Source organism: Falco biarmicus, chromosome 1 (assembly GCF_023638135.1).
Source record: "Falco biarmicus isolate bFalBia1 chromosome 1, bFalBia1.pri, whole genome shotgun sequence".
Taxonomy (NCBI): Eukaryota; Metazoa; Chordata; class Aves; order Falconiformes; family Falconidae; genus Falco; species Falco biarmicus.
This window is the reverse complement of record NC_079288.1, coordinates 8875466-8892796: the sequence shown is the minus strand read 5'-3', so window position 1 is coordinate 8892796 and position 17331 is coordinate 8875466. Positions and strand designations below refer to the sequence as shown.

The window sequence follows — 17331 nt, the reverse complement described above, 5'->3', positions numbered from 1 at the left end:
GGTGCGATGGGAGTGCTGGACTGAGGATGGATCAGAGTGCAGAGGATCTCAGACTGCGTGCTCTGTGTGGTTGAGTGTAGAGTTGTGTTTGGATGGAGGGGTGGTTTCTTTTGAAGTTGTAGGCAGTGAAGGGCTACAGGGACCTGCCCTGCTTCCTGACTTGGTTGGGGACATTGCTTGATATATCTTGACAGTGGGCTCACCTGTGAGGAAGAGGCTTAAGCTGTTTAAGGCATGTTAACGCTTCTTTTTTTGTGTGAGGTGAAATGAGGAAACCAGAAATGTTTTGAAAATAAGCAGTATAATTTTCTTTTCAGGTATGAGTTACCATAAGCATTTTGTTTATGACTGGGTAAGGCTTTTGGCTAGTATCAGTTAGGATTGATTATACCAACCGTGAACATTCCACTAGTATTCGCATTTTGAATTTTTCAGTTTCTGCAAAATAACAAGTGTAGATTTGCTTGCATAGATAGTGATTTCTTTTTGTAGCTAAGGAGTCATCTTTCACACTCTAGGCATGAATTGTTTCTTTGTCTTGGCTGCATCTCTGCTCCTAAGAATGTCGTAGGTAGAAATTTGGGCTGTAACAGATTTTATTTCTCTTACTTCAAGTATTAGATGAACGTAAGAGTTAATATTATTTGACAAGAACATTATAGCTTTTTTTCACACGGTTTATCTACTGCCCTTAATGTATTTCTTCATTAACTTCAGAACATCATATTTAGAACATTAATATTATCCACACAATGCAACTGGAAGAGTTGAAGCACCGTAATGCAATAAAAATCTGCCTTGCTTCCAGAAGGAAATCACTGGAAAAGGAGTGATAGAATCCATAAGTCCTACATCCAAGTTCTCCACGTGCCTTGACTAATTGAGATTCTCTCCTGAAGTCTCTTGTCAAATTATTTATAGGAGATACATTCACATCATTGGTAAGATACAAAACATTTCTAAATATATCTGGCCAAATCAAATGACAATTATGCCCTTAGTTCAGTTTGCCAGACAATGCTTTGCCAAAGAATGTTTGCCAAAAAATATTTTGACCGAAGAAAGAGGAGGAATCTAGAGCATCTGCCAACCAGACTCTATAAAAGAGGCTTTGCAGCTCTCTGCCCTGTCTCCAAGAAAAGTTTGAAGGTAAGTGTGCTGGGTCTAGTGATCTGTTAAAATTAGGCATCCTCCTTTTTCACATATTATGCAGTATATAGTTCCTTCTGAAACTGTTTCCAGATAAGATTTTCCATCTGCTTTCAAGGCACCTTTCTATTTTCTACCTATACTGGTTTTTAATTTTACATAAAAATAAGATTCATTTAACAAAATTAATATTCTCAAATATGACACTATAAAATGTGTAACACCAGTGTACAATCTGTACGGTGAACAGATGAGACACATAGAAGGGATTTTTGAAAACTTCTGTGTAATTCAAGGTCGAAAACAAGAACTTTCTCTTCTAAGATTAAATCATTTAAAAGCAAGAAGGACAGTATTGACAGTTTTAGCAATTTTACTATATGTTTAATTTTAAAACTTTCTAAACGGTGTCCTTATAAGCAAGGTATTTTAATGGTCTATTGGTGCTACGTTTATTTCTCCCACAAGATTCTCTGCTGAGCTGTCTTCAATAAAGTGCAGACATGACTTCTCCAGACGCTGAGATGGCTGTTTTTGGGGAGGCGGCTCCTTACCTCCGAAAATCAGAAAAGGAGAGAATTGAGGCCCAGAACAAGCCTTTTGATGCCAAGACATCCGTCTTCGTGGTCCACCCTAAAGAATCCTTTGTGAAAGGAACAATCCAGAGCAGGGAATCAGGGAAGGTCACTGTCAAGTCTGAAGCAGGAGAAGTGAGTAAAAACCAGGGCTTGAAAACTGTATGTAGTTTGCAGTCTCAGCTCTTAGCTGACATGCACACATCTCCCTCTTCATCTGACAGACCCTGACCGTGAAGGAAGATCAAATCTTCTCCATGAACCCTCCCAAGTACGACAAGATCGAGGACATGGCCATGATGACCCACCTCCACGAGCCCGCTGTGCTGTACAACCTCAAAGAGCGTTACGCAGCCTGGATGATCTACGTAAGTACCAGCAGCAGCCTGCCTTTGGGCAGCCGGGAGGAACTGCTCTGCCAGGCCAAGTGGGAGCCAACGTGCTGTCTCCCTTCCTCGCAGACCTACTCGGGGCTCTTCTGCGTCACTGTCAACCCCTACAAGTGGCTGCCGGTGTACAACCCGGAGGTGGTGTTGGCCTACCGAGGCAAGAAGCGCCAGGAGGCCCCTCCACACATCTTCTCCATCTCGGACAATGCCTATCAGTTCATGCTGACCGGTGAGACAATGGCAACATCTTCATGACAATAAAATATTTGGGTTTTTTTTTTTTTAATATTTGCATGTGTAAACTTCAGCATGAGCCTATAAATAACTTATTTTAACAGTTGCTGATGTTATGCATGAAGCACAGTCCTGCCCTATTGATTTTTAAAACTCTAATTGAGACCATGTAGACAAGAGCACTGAAAAACTTACAGTGAAGCGTAATTGATTGGATGAATTGAGACACGTGAAACAAAAATTCTTCCCTAGCTATTATTGAGATCTGATGTGCTCAAGATGTGACAGAAAATATTAATAGAGCTCTGAATAATCTAATCAATCTCTTTGAAAACAGCAGTGTAGGTGAATTTATAGCTGATTTGGCTTCATGAGACATTGTTTGAAAAAGCATATGATCTGATTTTAAGTGTTATTCTGGTATTTGCAACTTCTTGGGAAATAACCAGAGCCAGAATCCCAGTGAAAATGCACCCTTTGGAAACGATGATAAATGCCTTCCTTCCAAATTAGCTGTTAGGTGATACTCCTGTCTTGTGGGATTGCTTCTTAGGCATTAAAGTTACTTGACCAGAAAGGACTAGAAGTCTGTGCACCAAACTGCAATATGCAGAACTGAATCAATGATTGATTTGATCATTACACATCTACAGTTGTTCTATGATCCTACAAGGGCATTACCAAACATCACAGAGTAATGATGTTGACTGTTCAAAAGAGTCCCTGACTATAGAATAAAAATAGAATGGTCATTTGAACGGGGTTTCTATGCTTCTTTTCCACTTCCACTCCTAATGCTGGAGCAGGTTCATGAATAACAAGTAGTTCAGCATTTATTTTTTCACATCGCTGTCCTCTTTCACAGATCGCGAGAACCAGTCGATCCTGATCACGTACGTACACCCCCTGCTCGGGTCCCTGCGGGGCTGCCCGGTGCCAGGGGACCTCCTGCCTGACCACACGCTCTCTGCGTCTCTCTTTGGTTTGACAGCGGAGAATCCGGTGCCGGGAAGACTGTGAACACGAAGCGTGTCATCCAGTACTTTGCAACAATTGCAGCGAGCGGGGATAAGAAGAAAGAGGAGCAGTCAGGCAAAATGCAGGTAAAGTAACAGGTGCTGGCTGGAATCAATGCTTTCCTCTGTTCCTGACGTGATTTTTGGAAAGGATAAGCAGCAATAATTCTCATCCTGCAGGGAACGCTTGAGGATCAAATCATCAGCGCCAACCCACTGCTGGAGGCCTTTGGAAACGCCAAGACCGTGAGGAACGACAACTCCTCACGCTTTGTAAGCTGTTTTAGGAGAAATTGCTCCTTGTTGTAACAGTAGTGATGGGCTAGTGGCATTCTCACAGAAGGAGACAGCAATGAAACGCCTCCAGGCTGAAATGCCGCTGCTTCTCCTTAACAGGGCAAATTCATCAGAATCCACTTTGGGGCCACAGGCAAACTGGCTTCTGCTGACATTGAAACTTGTAAGTCGCTCTCCTGGCCTGATCCCACTCCTTCCTAAATTCCCAGCTCCATGTGAGTACCAGTGCCTGACCCTTGCTACCCTCCTTGACAGACCTGCTGGAGAAGTCCAGAGTCACTTTCCAGCTCCCAGCAGAAAGAAGCTACCACATATTCTATCAGATCATGTCCAACAAGAAGCCGGAGCTAATTGGTAGGAAGGGTCTTTATGACTTTTTGGGGATGATTGCTGAGCAGCAGTTCCCGCTGTTACCTGGCTGGCAAATCTAAGCGTCTGCCTTGCCTCTTCCTGCTTTCAGACATGCTCCTCATTACCACCAACCCTTTTGATTTCCACTTTGTGAGTCAAGGTGAGGTCACTGTTCCCAGCATTGATGACCAGGAGGAGCTCATGGCTACAGACGTAAGTGACACAGAAAAGAGGTACCTACTGTACACTTGTTTTGATGGTGACATAGGTGGCCTACTAAGGACATGCATTTTCCTTCATTGTTTTGACTGCAGAGTGCCATTGACATCCTGGGCTTCACTGCTGATGAGAAGACAGCCATCTACAAGCTGACAGGGGCTGTCATGCACTACGGGAACCTGAAGTTCAAGCAGAAACAACGAGAGGAGCAGGCAGAGCCCGATGGCACAGAAGGTACCAGCAAGTTCAGTGTCTGACTCGTTCAAAGAACTTCTTTGTTTGCAGAGATGGCATGTTAGCCTCCAGAGACAGGCCTTTGTTGGCCTGAGTCACCACATCAAACACTGCAGAAAAGCATCTTTGGTCATTGTCTGACTGCAGAGGTGCTTCCCTGATCATGGGAAATGCCACTTTGCATTCCTACCCAGGCCTTCTGTATGAGACCAGACCAGTGCTTTTCCACTTCTAGAATATGAGAAGCAGAGTTGTTCACGCTGGCCAAATTTTAGCCATTGTCTAAGGAGAAACGCTTCTCTCTCTCTCCGTGCCTCTTTAGTGGCTGACAAGGCTGCCTACCTGATGGGCCTGAACTCAGCTGACCTGCTCAAGGCCCTCTGCTACCCCCGCGTCAAGGTTGGGAATGAGTATGTGACCAAAGGTCAAAATGTGTCACAGGTAAAATGTGGAGTTTGAAAATACATGCCTTGAAAGAGTACTTGAGCATTCTTCTTTGAGCCTAGGAAGTAACTTTGATGCTTGCTTCTTTGTTTTAGGTGAACAACGCAGTTGGCGCCCTGGCAAAAGCTGTCTTTGAGAAGATGTTCTTGTGGATGGTTGTTCGCATCAACCAACAGCTGGATACCAAGCAACCCAGACAGTACTTCATTGGTGTCCTGGACATCGCTGGCTTTGAGATCTTTGATGTAAGGAACAAGGATGTGGCACCGTAGCCAAGGGCGAGGCAGGGAGGGCTCATGAGGATTCAGAAACACACTTCTTCCTAAGAAGATTCAGAAGTTTATCCTGTTCATGTGCAGTTTTCTAGAAACCCTTCCCTCTCCTCCATCACAGTAGCACCCTCAAAGGGCTTTGCTAACAAGCACTTTGATTTCAATGCTGTCAGCATGTAGAAGAAAGTTCTGCTTTCTGACAAATGTTCTCAGAGGCCCTTGAGCTTGCAAAGGCCTTAGGTCTGGCAAACAAAGAGGCAGCTCCAGGGCTAAAGGTCACAGATGTGGGCTGAAGCCGTGGATGCTCTTGGGCTGCCAAGAGAAGGGAAGTGCCATGGGAAAGTTCACAGCATGTTTCCTGTGTTTTGAGTGCAGTGCTGATGCTAGGACTTCTTGTCAGAGCAGAGAAACCCCCGGACTGTTGGTCTGAGGGCAGAGAAATTCTTGGGTAGGACACCGAGGAGGTTTCCACTCTCTGGGAGGTCAGAGGGCTGAGACACCTACGCAATGCTGCAGCTAAGCTTACCGAAGGATTTGCTTTTGAGTAACACAGTAAAAAAAGGACTGTTACTTTTAGCTGGATTCCAAAGGTAATAATAATAATAATAAAATCCTTTGAGGATGGTAAATTTTACAAGTCCTGCTGCTGCGGGTACACGTGCTGTTGCAGTACGGTTAGGAGTGGTGTTTCAGCTGGGGAACTTCAAACAGCATTAGGAGAACGCTGCCAAAACCCTGTGGTGTTTGCCACACCTTGAGAAACCTCTCCTTGCTTTGGGCAGTTCAACAGCTTTGAGCAGCTGTGCATCAACTTCACCAACGAGAAACTGCAACAGTTCTTCAACCACCACATGTTCGTGCTGGAGCAGGAGGAGTACAAGAAGGAGGGAATTGAGTGGACATTCATTGACTTTGGGATGGACCTGGCTGCCTGCATTGAGCTCATTGAGAAGGTACCTTTTCCATGCAAGTGTACTATGTATTTTCAGACTCTGTGATGTTTCTGAGTCAGATTCAGCTCAGAAAGAACTCACAGCCAGACATTCAGTGTCAGTTAAACAAACAACTTTGCACTGAGATTTAGTTCAGTCTGGCAAAAAGAAATCAGGAAAGGCATATCTGTGTCATCAATCCTGCAGCACCTGGCCTTCAAGCACAGAGAAGATAGCCTCGACTCCTACCAACAGACTTCTTTAAAACAAACTGGAGTCAGCCTCCCTTTCTTTTTCCACTGAAGACTCAAATCAGAACTCCACACACAAACCTGGGAAATAAATTTTATCTTGCCTGGTTTCCCAAAACTGCTAGGCCTCTTGTAGCTACTTGCCCAACTATTTTTCTGTTTACCACTTCTCCCTCCAACTCGACTCCCAATTCTAACCTGAACCAGACAGCTGTTTTTACCAGTTCCATGAAGAGGCGTTGCAGGAAGGCAAGGGAAGGCAGAAAGAAGCTCCCTGGCTGAGAAACAGCTCCTGAGAAACTTAGGCCCTTACCCAGGCTGAGGTGCTACCAACAACAGAGTGGTACCTTTGATGATCATAGCACATGTTTCACATCATTATCATCTTTCTCTGTCACTTCTTGTGGTACCTTCCAGCCCATGGGCATCTTCTCCATCCTGGAAGAGGAGTGCATGTTCCCCAAGGCAACTGACACCTCTTTCAAGAACAAACTCTACGACCAGCACCTGGGCAAGTCCAGCAACTTCCAGAAGCCCAAGCCTACCAAAGGCAAGGCTGAGGCCCACTTCTCCCTGATACATTATGCTGGCACGGTGGACTATAACATCACCGGCTGGCTGGAGAAGAACAAGGACCCCCTGAATGAAACTGTCATTGGGTTGTACCAGAAATCATCCCTGAAGACGCTGGCCTTACTCTTTGCCAACTATGGTGGAGCAGATGCAGGTCAGCTCTGTGAAAATTGTACTTTCAGTGTGGGACACTGTTGGTGCAGAATTAAAGCAGTAAACACTGAACATTTAAAGATGTTTTGTGTTCTGCAGTCTCTAAAATGCAATATCTATCTTTTAATGCTTTTTTTTCTTTTCTTCCGTTTGCAGAGGGTGGTGGTGGTGGCAAAAAGGGTGGCAAGAAGAAGGGTTCTTCTTTCCAGACTGTCTCAGCTCTTTTCCGGGTAAGTGATAGAAGTCACTATCTCACTATTAAAAATACTCACTGAAATAATGCAGGAGCATGCTTTTCACAGTTTTAATTATAAAATAGACCTGTAATTCTCTGAGCAGTCTCTGAATAGAATTTATTGAAACAGTTTTACACCAGCATAATATACTGCAACATAGGCATTTTTGATAGGACAAGAAACCAAAAGATTTATTTTTTATATGCACATCGCATATAAGCATTGCAGTGCTTACAAACATTAACCTAAACTTCACCTTATATTCTCATAGGAGAACTTAAACAAGCTGATGACAAATCTTCGCAGCACTCACCCCCATTTTGTACGATGCATCATCCCAAATGAAACAAAAACACCTGGTAAGCAAATGCAATAGGAGGAAAACTCAAGCCACAGAAGCGCTTTCCCTGAGTATCAAACAATGGGGACGTCATTAACGGTGGCGTTTGTTAGGTGCCATGGAGCACGAGCTGGTACTGCATCAGCTGCGGTGTAACGGCGTGCTGGAAGGGATCAGAATTTGCAGGAAAGGGTTCCCCAGCAGAGTCCTGTATGCTGACTTCAAACAAAGGTAACAGCGCTCCGCCTTCCTCCCCATTCAGACCAAGCTGACTATCCTCAGTATTGAAACAAATTTGAAAATTTATACTTCAAAAAGAACATATCTAAAAACATAGAGTTTATGATTCATCTTATGTGGATTCTGAGGATCCTCTTGAACTCCAAATAAATCCCATGAAAACTTCTGTTATCTTTAAATAATGGCCTATCTCTAATACATGACATTACCCAGTCAGACAATTACCTGGTGCAGAGAAGGCTGTGGGGTTCAATTCAAGTGCTGCTTTCGGTAACGTCTATTTCTTATTGTTCTATTATTTACAGATACAGAGTGCTTAATGCAAGTGCAATTCCAGAAGGTCAGTTCATGGATAGCAAGAAGGCTTCAGAGAAGCTTCTTGGGTCCATTGATGTGGATCACACTCAGTACAGATTTGGTCACACCAAGGTAGAAACAAGTCCTTCTTTCAAACACTATGTGCCTCTGTCATGCACTACATGAGACTGATGTGCTACAATGCTCCCTTTCATAAGGTGTTCTTCAAAGCTGGACTGATAGGTCTGCTGGAGGAGATGAGAGATGAAAAACTAGCAGAGATTATGACCATGACACAAGCCAGGTGCAGAGGCTTCCTGATGAGAGTGGAGTATCGGAAAATGGTGGAGAGGAGGTAGACATTTTTCACCCAGATATTGTTCTCTTGTGTCTCAGTTAACTGAATCTAAATTCACCACCCACGAAATATGCAATATTTTAGGGACTCAATCTTCTGCATCCAGTACAATGTTCGTGCATTCATGAACGTGAAGCACTGGCCCTGGATGAAGCTGTTCTTCAAGATCAAGCCCTTGCTGAAGAGTGCAGAGTCTGAGAAGGAGATGGCCAACATGAAACAGGAGTTTGAGAAAACCAAGGAAGAGCTTGCAAAGTCTGAGGCAAAGAGGAAGGAGCTGGAGGAGAAAATGGTGGTCCTGCTGCAGGAGAAGAATGACCTGCAGCTCCAAGTGCAGGCGGTGAGTGTCACCGCCCGTTTGTCCCTGGGAAAAGGACAATATACAGTCAGAGTGCTTCAGAATACCGTTTCTGTCAGGCAAAAGGACTCCAAGCCCTAGCTCCTGCTGAAAGTAGTAACTGAAGTGACCGCTGTTCTGTCGTGCTTGTGGGTGCGTGAGGTATTGTCATAGCTACCCTCTCTGTGAGGCATTTTTAAGAGACACAGAAACCTTGGAATCGATAATGATTCCAGATGACAAGGCTTGCAGTGGGCCAGTAGGCAAGATCTTCCAGTTGCTGGAGTGGAAGTCAGGTTCAGCCCCCATTTTAACACATGCCTACTCAGTAACGCAGAAGACAGGGTGGAGATACTTCAAAACATTATAACCCATAAAAATCTCTGTCTCCCCACCAGGAAGCCGATAGCTTGGCTGATGCTGAGGAAAGGTGTGACCAGCTCATCAAAACCAAAATCCAGCTGGAAGCCAAAATTAAGGAGGTGACTGAAAGGGCTGAGGATGAGGAGGAAATCAATGCTGAGCTGACAGCCAAGAAGAGAAAACTGGAGGATGAATGTTCAGAGCTGAAGAAAGATATTGATGACCTGGAGTTGACGTTGGCCAAAGTGGAGAAGGAAAAACATGCCACCGAAAACAAGGTACAAACATGGGGAGTCACATGAAGGGCAAAGGACAGATGCCTCCCCGATGAGCCTGGCATCCTCAGAACAGAGCTAGGTTTGGGACATACCAGGAGCACCACAGTGGGGCAGCCCAAATACACGAGCTCCTGGCTAAGCACTGCAAAGGGAAAATGCCACTGCACAAGCAGTCAAGTCTTCTACACAGACATTTGGCACTTTCTTCCAATCAACAGGTGAAAAACCTCACAGAGGAGATGGCGGCCCTGGACGAGACCATTGCCAAGCTGACTAAAGAGAAGAAAGCCCTCCAAGAGGCCCATCAGCAGACACTGGATGACCTGCAGGTAGAAGAGGACAAAGTCAATACGCTGACCAAAGCCAAGACCAAGCTGGAGCAGCAAGTGGACGATGTAAGCACGGTTGTCCAGAAGAACAGGGCGGGCACAGATTATAGAACTGGCTGGTAGAGCACTGATGGTTATCTTCTATTCAGCTGGAAGGGTCCCTGGAGCAAGAGAAGAAACTGCGCATGGACCTTGAGAGAGCAAAGAGGAAACTCGAAGGAGACCTGAAGCTGGCCCAGGACAGCATCATGGATTTGGAGAACGACAAGCAGCAGCTGGATGAGAAACTGAAGAAGTAAGCGTGGCTGTGGGGCACCAGACTGTGGGGCTGGTGCGCTTGGGGGGTTTTGCTCAGACGCTAACACAGTTTGCTTTGCCCAAAGGAAAGACTTTGAAATCAGCCAGATCCAGAGCAAAATTGAGGATGAGCAAGCCCTGGGCATGCAGTTACAGAAGAAGATCAAGGAGCTGCAGGCAAGTGTCTGGCCCTTCCCCTCTCTCAGCCAGTCTCAGGTCGGGAAGGAGGAGGGCATGGGTGCGAAGGGTGCCTAATGTTCCCCAGGCTCGTATTGAGGAGCTGGAGGAGGAAATTGAGGCAGAGCGAACCTCTCGGGCAAAAGCCGAGAAGCATCGGGCTGACCTGTCGAGGGAGCTAGAGGAGATCAGCGAGCGCCTGGAAGAAGCCGGAGGGGCTACCGCCGCTCAGATTGAGATGAACAAGAAGCGTGAGGCAGAATTTCAGAAGATGCGTCGCGACCTGGAGGAGGCCACGCTGCAGCACGAAGCCACGGCTGCGGCCCTGCGCAAGAAGCACGCGGACAGCACCGCTGAGCTTGGGGAGCAGATCGACAACCTGCAGCGAGTGAAGCAGAAGCTGGAGAAGGAGAAGAGTGAGCTCAAGATGGAGATTGACGACTTGGCCAGTAACATGGAGTCTGTCTCCAAAGCCAAGGTATTGAACTGCGGTGGCACATGCTCACGGGGCCGATGTATGGCACATAGGCTATGTCTACCAGCCACATTCTCATTACAAAGGTCCTTGCTGTCAGCACAGGGCAGAGTCCAGGTGTTCATCTCCTTTCCTTCCTTCCGTTTGCTCTCTAGGCAAACCTGGAGAAGATGTGCCGCACTCTGGAAGACCAGCTGAGTGAGATTAAAACTAAGGAGGAACAGAATCAGCGCATGATCAATGACCTCAATACTCAACGAGCTCGTCTGCAGACAGAATCAGGTGAGACATCCTCATTCCTGAGCTTCACTGTGAGGACCTGCATGCCGTGAGGATCCCACAGGGTGCAAGATGATTCCTGCTATAACCTCTCCCAGCCACTCCTGATGACGTGGGCTTACATGCAGGAACTGTCATATTGATAGTAGTCGGGCTACCTTTTTTCTCTTTACCCTTACCAGGTGAATATTCACGCCAGGTGGAGGAAAAAGATGCTCTGATTTCTCAGCTGTCTAGGGGCAAGCAAGGATTTACGCAGCAGATTGAGGAGCTCAAGAGACATCTAGAGGAAGAAATAAAGGTCTGGAAACACCCTGCTGTCCGCAACCTACATCACCTCAAAACATCCGCAGAATCCTGTCTAATCCAAACTGGTTTCATATTCTTTCCCCAAAACACATGTAGTACGGGAGGGAACACCAGTAACACACATGCCCTCACTCCTAAGCTAGAGAGGGAAGGAAGCGTAATGGGTTGGACCCTGGAGGAAGTAGTCCACAAGGCTTTCACGAGATCCTGACAATACTCTAGGACAGGATGCAGACACGTGTGTCAAAGCGTTTAGAGCAACAGCAGGTTACTGACCCCAGAGCCCCTGTCACTAACACATCCTGATCTTGCAGAACCCATTGATGAAGGCTTCATCAGCTCCCAGCTTTGCATTTGCCTAGTTAGAGTTTCAGCCTAATTTCACTGCCAGTTTTACTGTCAAGAGGCATCTCAAGGCAAGTATTCAGGTTACCGATCCCTTTGTTTCCCCAGGCCAAGAACGCACTGGCCCACGCCTTGCAGTCTGCTCGCCACGACTGTGACCTGCTGCGGGAGCAATACGAGGAGGAGCAGGAAGCCAAGGGGGAGCTGCAGCGCGCCCTGTCCAAGGCCAACAGCGAAGTGGCCCAGTGGAGAACCAAATACGAGACGGACGCTATTCAGCGCACGGAGGAGCTGGAGGAGGCCAAGTACGTGGGAAGCGGGATGTCAAACGGCTGGAGAAGACTGAGGCTGTCAAGGGAAAGTGGAGTCTCTGGGAGTGGGTTACGACAGGGGTGGGACAAAGGCAGGGATCTGTTGTCTTTGTGGTAGAGGGGTCAGAGGGAGAGACAGGAAAGCGTGCTGTGGAAAAAGTGCAAACTGGAAGGACAAACGTAGCCCTTAGGGCTAGAAATGCGGAACCAGGCTGAATACTCCTTAGGTGCTAGGACACAGAGTGACAGAACCTGTAGGCAGCATGCAGTCTTGGAACAGAAAAAACACTGTGAAAGGCACTGGGCTCAGAGCCCCCAGAAGCGGCCAGCTGCCCTCTCACCGAAGTACAAAATGGGCTGCCCTCTGGTCTCTGACCTGGAGCTGTACTTATCTCCTCCCAGGAAGAAGCTGGCCCAGCGCCTGCAGGATGCAGAGGAACACGTTGAAGCTGTGAATGCCAAATGTGCCTCCCTGGAGAAGACAAAGCAGAGGCTGCAGAATGAAGTGGAGGACCTGATGATTGACGTGGAGCGATCAAATGCTGCCTGCGCAGCTCTGGATAAGAAGCAGAAGAACTTTGACAAGGTCTTGTGGGCTCCAGCCCTGGGGTTCCTGGGCAGAGCGTCCCCTCCCGATTGCCACATCCACGCTCACGTGCCGTTTCCCTTCAGATCCTGGCAGAATGGAAGCAGAAGTATGAGGAAACGCAGGCTGAGCTGGAGGCCTCCCAGAAGGAGGCTCGCTCCCTCAGCACGGAGCTGTTTAAGATGAAGAATGCCTACGAGGAGTCCCTGGACCACCTGGAAACGCTGAAGCGTGAGAACAAGAACTTGCAGCGTAAGTCCCTGGCCCTCCGCTCCTGGCTGGGCTTTCCCACTGTCCACCACTACCCACCGCTCCACAGGGGTCTGTGCCTGCGTGTCTGCAAAGATGCCCGTCACCTTGGTGCGGCAGGGCCCTTCCCGTTCTGCTCCGTGCCTGACCGTGCCGTTGGCCTTTGCTCCCACAGAGGAGATTGGTGACCTCACAGAGCAGATTGCAGAGGGAGGCAAGGCCATTCATGAGCTGGAGAAAGCCAAGAAGCAGATTGAGCAGGAGAAATCTGAAATCCAGGCCTCGCTGGAGGAAGCTGAGGTACACAGCATTACTTATGGCTCTCTTACATGTCTTGGATCTCTGTCTCGTTGTAAACACTGCGGAGTCATTGCCAGGCACAGGAGGAAAAGAGCGTTTGTATAAAAGCGTGGCAATATTATCTAAACGTGGCATTCGTTTATACTCAGGGCCTCGGGGTCAACATTTGTCTTATGAAAAGTATTCCTGTTCACTCTTCCTCAGGCGTCCCTTGAACATGAAGAGGGGAAGATCCTGCGCCTCCAGCTTGAGCTCAACCAGGTGAAGTCTGAGATTGACAGGAAGATAGCAGAGAAAGATGAGGAGATTGACCAGATGAAGAGGAACCACCTCAGAATTGTGGAGTCCATGCAGAGCACCCTGGACGCTGAGATCAGGAGCAGGAACGAAGCCCTGCGGCTGAAGAAGAAGATGGAGGGAGACCTGAATGAAATGGAGATCCAGCTGAGCCATGCCAACCGCGTGGCTGCAGAGGCACAAAAGAACCTGAGAAACACACAGGCCGTGCTCAAGGTCTGTTCAGCAAAGCAACAGGGAGAGAAACGCGGTCCCTTACAATTCTGGTGCACAAGTGCGCACTGCTACCTTGCCATTTCTCTTGTCCCTTTTACAGGATACCCAGCTACACTTGGACGATGCTCTGAGGACGCAGGAGGACCTGAAGGAGCAGGTGGCCATGGTGGAGCGCCGAGCAAACCTGCTGCAGGCTGAAATTGAGGAGCTGCGGGCAGCCCTGGAGCAGACGGAGCGGTCAAGGAAGGTGGCTGAGCAGGAGCTTCTGGATGCCACTGAACGAGTGCAGCTCCTCCATACCCAGGTCAGGCACTGCTCTGGAAATTAGTCCCATCCACAAGGCACAACACAGAATGTGATTGTTACGCATCTTGTGAGTGTTTGCTGTGTAAACACATTGAGAGCCACGCCGTCATAGGGCTGCTCCAGACAGCCACCCATGTCTGGTTTGCAGCTATGGCCCTAAAGAGGACTTTTGTGTTAAAGACTTTCAAGAAACAATACTCACACTTTTAGCTCTTGGTGTTGAGGCATTAGGTCTGACAGTACAAATCCCGTCTTTCCTGTTGCACAGAACACCAGCTTGATCAACACCAAGAAGAAGCTGGAGACAGACATTACCCAAATCCAGAGTGAAATGGAGGATACGATCCAGGAAGCCCGCAATGCTGAAGAGAAGGCCAAGAAGGCCATCACAGATGTGAGTTGGGGGCTCCCTTCAGTGCCGATGGTGGGTGTATTTTCCCTCAGATGGTCTCCAGCCCCACAATGGCTTTGACCCTTTGCTCTCATCAGGCAGCCATGATGGCAGAAGAGCTGAAGAAGGAGCAGGACACCAGCGCCCACCTGGAGAGGATGAAGAAGAACCTGGACCAGACGGTGAAGGACCTGCAGCACCGTCTGGATGAGGCCGAGCAGCTGGCTCTGAAGGGAGGCAAGAAGCAAATCCAGAAGCTGGAGGCCAGAGTGCGTGGGGCTTTTCTTTGTGCATGAGTGAGCACGCCACGTTAGCAGCCAGCAGGGAAGCTCCAAAGATGGGCTTCTCGTTGCAGGTGCGGGAGCTGGAAGGGGAGGTGGATGCTGAGCAGAAGCGCAGCGCTGAAGCCGTGAAGGGCGTGCGCAAGTACGAGAGGAGGGTGAAGGAGCTGACCTACCAGGTAAGGCAGGAGGCCTCCCTCAGCTGACAGAGTTTTCTCACAGCAAGTCAGATTTTGTGCACGCCATCCCCAAGGGGAATTGTTAACCTCATCCAGTGCAGAACCAGTAATTCACGCTCTTTCCTGCTTTCCAACCACTCCAGTCTGAGGAGGACCGGAAGAATATTCTCAGGCTGCAGGATCTGGTGGACAAGCTGCAAATGAAGGTGAAATCCTACAAGAGACAAGCTGAGGAGGCTGTAAGTATTGCTCAGAGGATGGGCCAGAGACACCTTCCAGTACGGCAGCACGCTCATTGAGATGGCTATGAATAGCAGGAAAGGGGCAGGAAAGAAACTCCCAAGACACAGCAGTCTTGGCCACACCATTGAGTATGGTGTCACGAGGCCTTGCTGAGTTCTGGGCACCCTGCGGCAGCCAGGGACGAACGGAGGGAAGGTCTGCAGCCTGTTGTATACAGGAGGTCAGACTGAACAGCCCCGGGTGCCATATCCACTGGCTGAAGTTAACTGGAGGTCATGAATCTCTGCTAGTAAGGATCAGCAGAAGGCTTCAGGGTCTTTCTCACCTTAAAAAATCACACTGATGGCTGGGCAGCAAGTACACAGGGTACACAGATAAGTACACAAATGACAAATGCAAGTGACAAAATTGCTCTTCAAGAGTGGCACAGGACCGGTGATGTTTTTCACAGAGGGGTCCTGAGTAAGGGAGGATGAGGAGGTCACGGTGAGGCTTACGTGTAAGCAGTGATGGGTGGTGGATGGAGATTTGTGCCTTCCCCCAGGGAAGAGCCACAGCCCCAGAAGGCCAAGGCACAGGTGGAGTGAAACCCCTGCCCTGGGCTCCTCACCACCAACCCCTTCTCCCCACACAGGAGGAACTGTCCAATGTCAGCCTCTCCAAGTTCCGCAAGATCCAGCACGAGCTGGAGGAAGCCGAGGAGCGGGCTGACATTGCAGAGTCGCAGGTCAACAAGCTCCGAGCGAAGAGCCGCGAGTTTCATGGCAAGAAGATAGCAGAGGAGGAGTGAGGATGTCATGAGGCAGCAAAGTGACCCGAGGGCTGCACAAAATGTGAACCTCTCGATCGCTTTTCTTAATTTCTATAATTGGTCTTTGTAATTGTGTCTAGAGAATAAAGACCGCAGATTGCTTTGCATACGAAGCAGGACTGCTTCTTCTCAGACTCTTTTGCTATTTTTGTCCCCGTAGTTATCTATGGGATCCCATTAATCCTTGGCGGTTGCTGGAAGTTTATCTTGTGTCCATTGGCTGTCCGATAGGTAGCACATGCTTTTATTTCACAGTCAGTTAAAAGTACAAGTAATAATGTATCTTGGCAAACGCTTTTTCCCGCGTTCAGACCCCAATCTGAATAACAGAAACACACTGGGTATGTACAGCCGCAAATTCTCATGTAGCCTATCATCCATCTCAGCTGGATTATTCTTATGCATTGTGTGTTGCCCCTGCGTGAAAGACACATGGATGGTGTCATGATATAGTAGAAGACGAACATATGCAGAGATGTCTGCCTGAGCTGGTATTCTCATCACATCAACAGCTCTGTGCCTCGAGGTAACTTCTGTCCCTTGTTTTCAGGAAGACCAGACAGCCTTGAAGTATTTTCTCAGGAGCCAAAGGGACTGAAGGAGCTTTGGGTGAGGCATGAATGCTAACTGAACCGGACACAGGTCAGAAAGCAATGATGACTGAGGAGCAGCTGGCAATGAAGGGAAAGCAAGAAGTACGTTATGAAGTGGAGGGCGGAGTACGTGTTGATGCTGAGCACTTCTGACAGTGTACTTCTTTCCAGCCCTGCTGTGCGTGTGGTGGTGGTTGAAGCAGGAGCTAGCTCCTGCAGTGAGCACAGGGCCTAGCAAGGCACAAGGGACAGGAGTGGAGATGGCAGGGTGGGCTGAGGAGACAGTGAGTCTGAACCAAGTGTTGCCTTAAATAGCCCTCTTTACAGGTTGAGCATTGCAAACTGGATGCAAAACAGCGTCCAGTGTAACAACATTGATTCTCTGCTCACTCTCATCAGGAAGAATGATCCAGCACCTTCTATCCAGCATCTACCTGCATCACTTTTAAGTGTGTTACTTGACTTTTTCTCATTTCACAGAGGGGCACGTGCAAAAAAAGAGACCCCAAATCTAACAAGATCTTGCAATGCCCAAGAAAGCCAACTGAAAAAGAAAATGCACAGGCAAGCATCTGCAGGAGCTCTGGGCTTTGTGGTGCCCTGCGTTTGGACGGTGAACACATTTGCCTACTGGCAAGTATTGGGGTAAAAAGGAGAAAATGGAGGCAGCTGGGAGCAGAGAATCAGGTCTCTTCCACGCTGGATGCATGCCTGAACTGCTGAGTGACTGACTATTCCTGACTCCTAGCTCCATTCTAGTCCCTAAAGAGAACCACACTCCTTCCTCGGCCTGGGAGCAGGCACAGAGTCCTCAGCACC

The 17331-nt window shown here is 48.1% G+C and overlaps 1 protein-coding gene across 2 annotated transcripts; it reads left to right on the top strand.

Moving 5' to 3' along the window:
• Window positions 1–1652: 1652 nt before the first annotated feature.
• LOC130143778 (myosin heavy chain, skeletal muscle, adult-like) lies at window positions 1653–15939 on the top strand. Of its 2 annotated transcripts, none has more exons than XM_056326669.1 (38): window positions 1653–1859; window positions 1949–2092; window positions 2186–2342; window positions 3213–3240; window positions 3339–3450; window positions 3544–3636; window positions 3760–3823; window positions 3916–4014; window positions 4121–4224; window positions 4326–4464; window positions 4787–4905; window positions 5004–5153; window positions 5963–6133; window positions 6781–7086; window positions 7248–7319; window positions 7597–7684; window positions 7779–7896; window positions 8211–8334; window positions 8421–8557; window positions 8645–8900; window positions 9296–9538; window positions 9757–9933; window positions 10017–10162; window positions 10251–10341; window positions 10430–10819; window positions 10972–11098; window positions 11278–11396; window positions 11858–12054; window positions 12463–12646; window positions 12733–12898; window positions 13071–13195; window positions 13400–13708; window positions 13809–14012; window positions 14283–14408; window positions 14504–14674; window positions 14761–14865; window positions 15009–15104; window positions 15743–15939. In XM_056326669.1, exons 1-38 carry the CDS (start codon window positions 1653–1655, stop codon window positions 15896–15898), a joined length of 5820 nt encoding a protein of 1939 aa, XP_056182644.1. In that variant the 3' UTR covers window positions 15899–15939. The 2 variants fall into 2 exon arrangements, with proteins under 2 accessions (XP_056182644.1, XP_056182643.1); XM_056326668.1 differs by having other exon boundaries at window positions 6781–7090; window positions 7246–7319.
• The last annotated feature ends 1392 nt before the right edge of the window (window positions 15940–17331 follow it).

Bases quoted from the DNA above. Each gene is read 5' to 3' on its own strand.
- LOC130143778 (XM_056326668.1), top strand. From the start codon at position 1,653: ATGACTTCTCCAGACGCTGAGATGGCTGTTTTTGGGGAGGCGGCTCCT. The intron at 7,897-8,210 runs GTAACAGCGCTC...TATTATTTACAG, and splicing joins TATGCTGACTTCAAACAAAG to ATACAGAGTGCTTAATGCAA. The intron at 9,934-10,016 runs GTAAGCACGGTT...TCTTCTATTCAG, and splicing joins TGGAGCAGCAAGTGGACGAT to CTGGAAGGGTCCCTGGAGCA.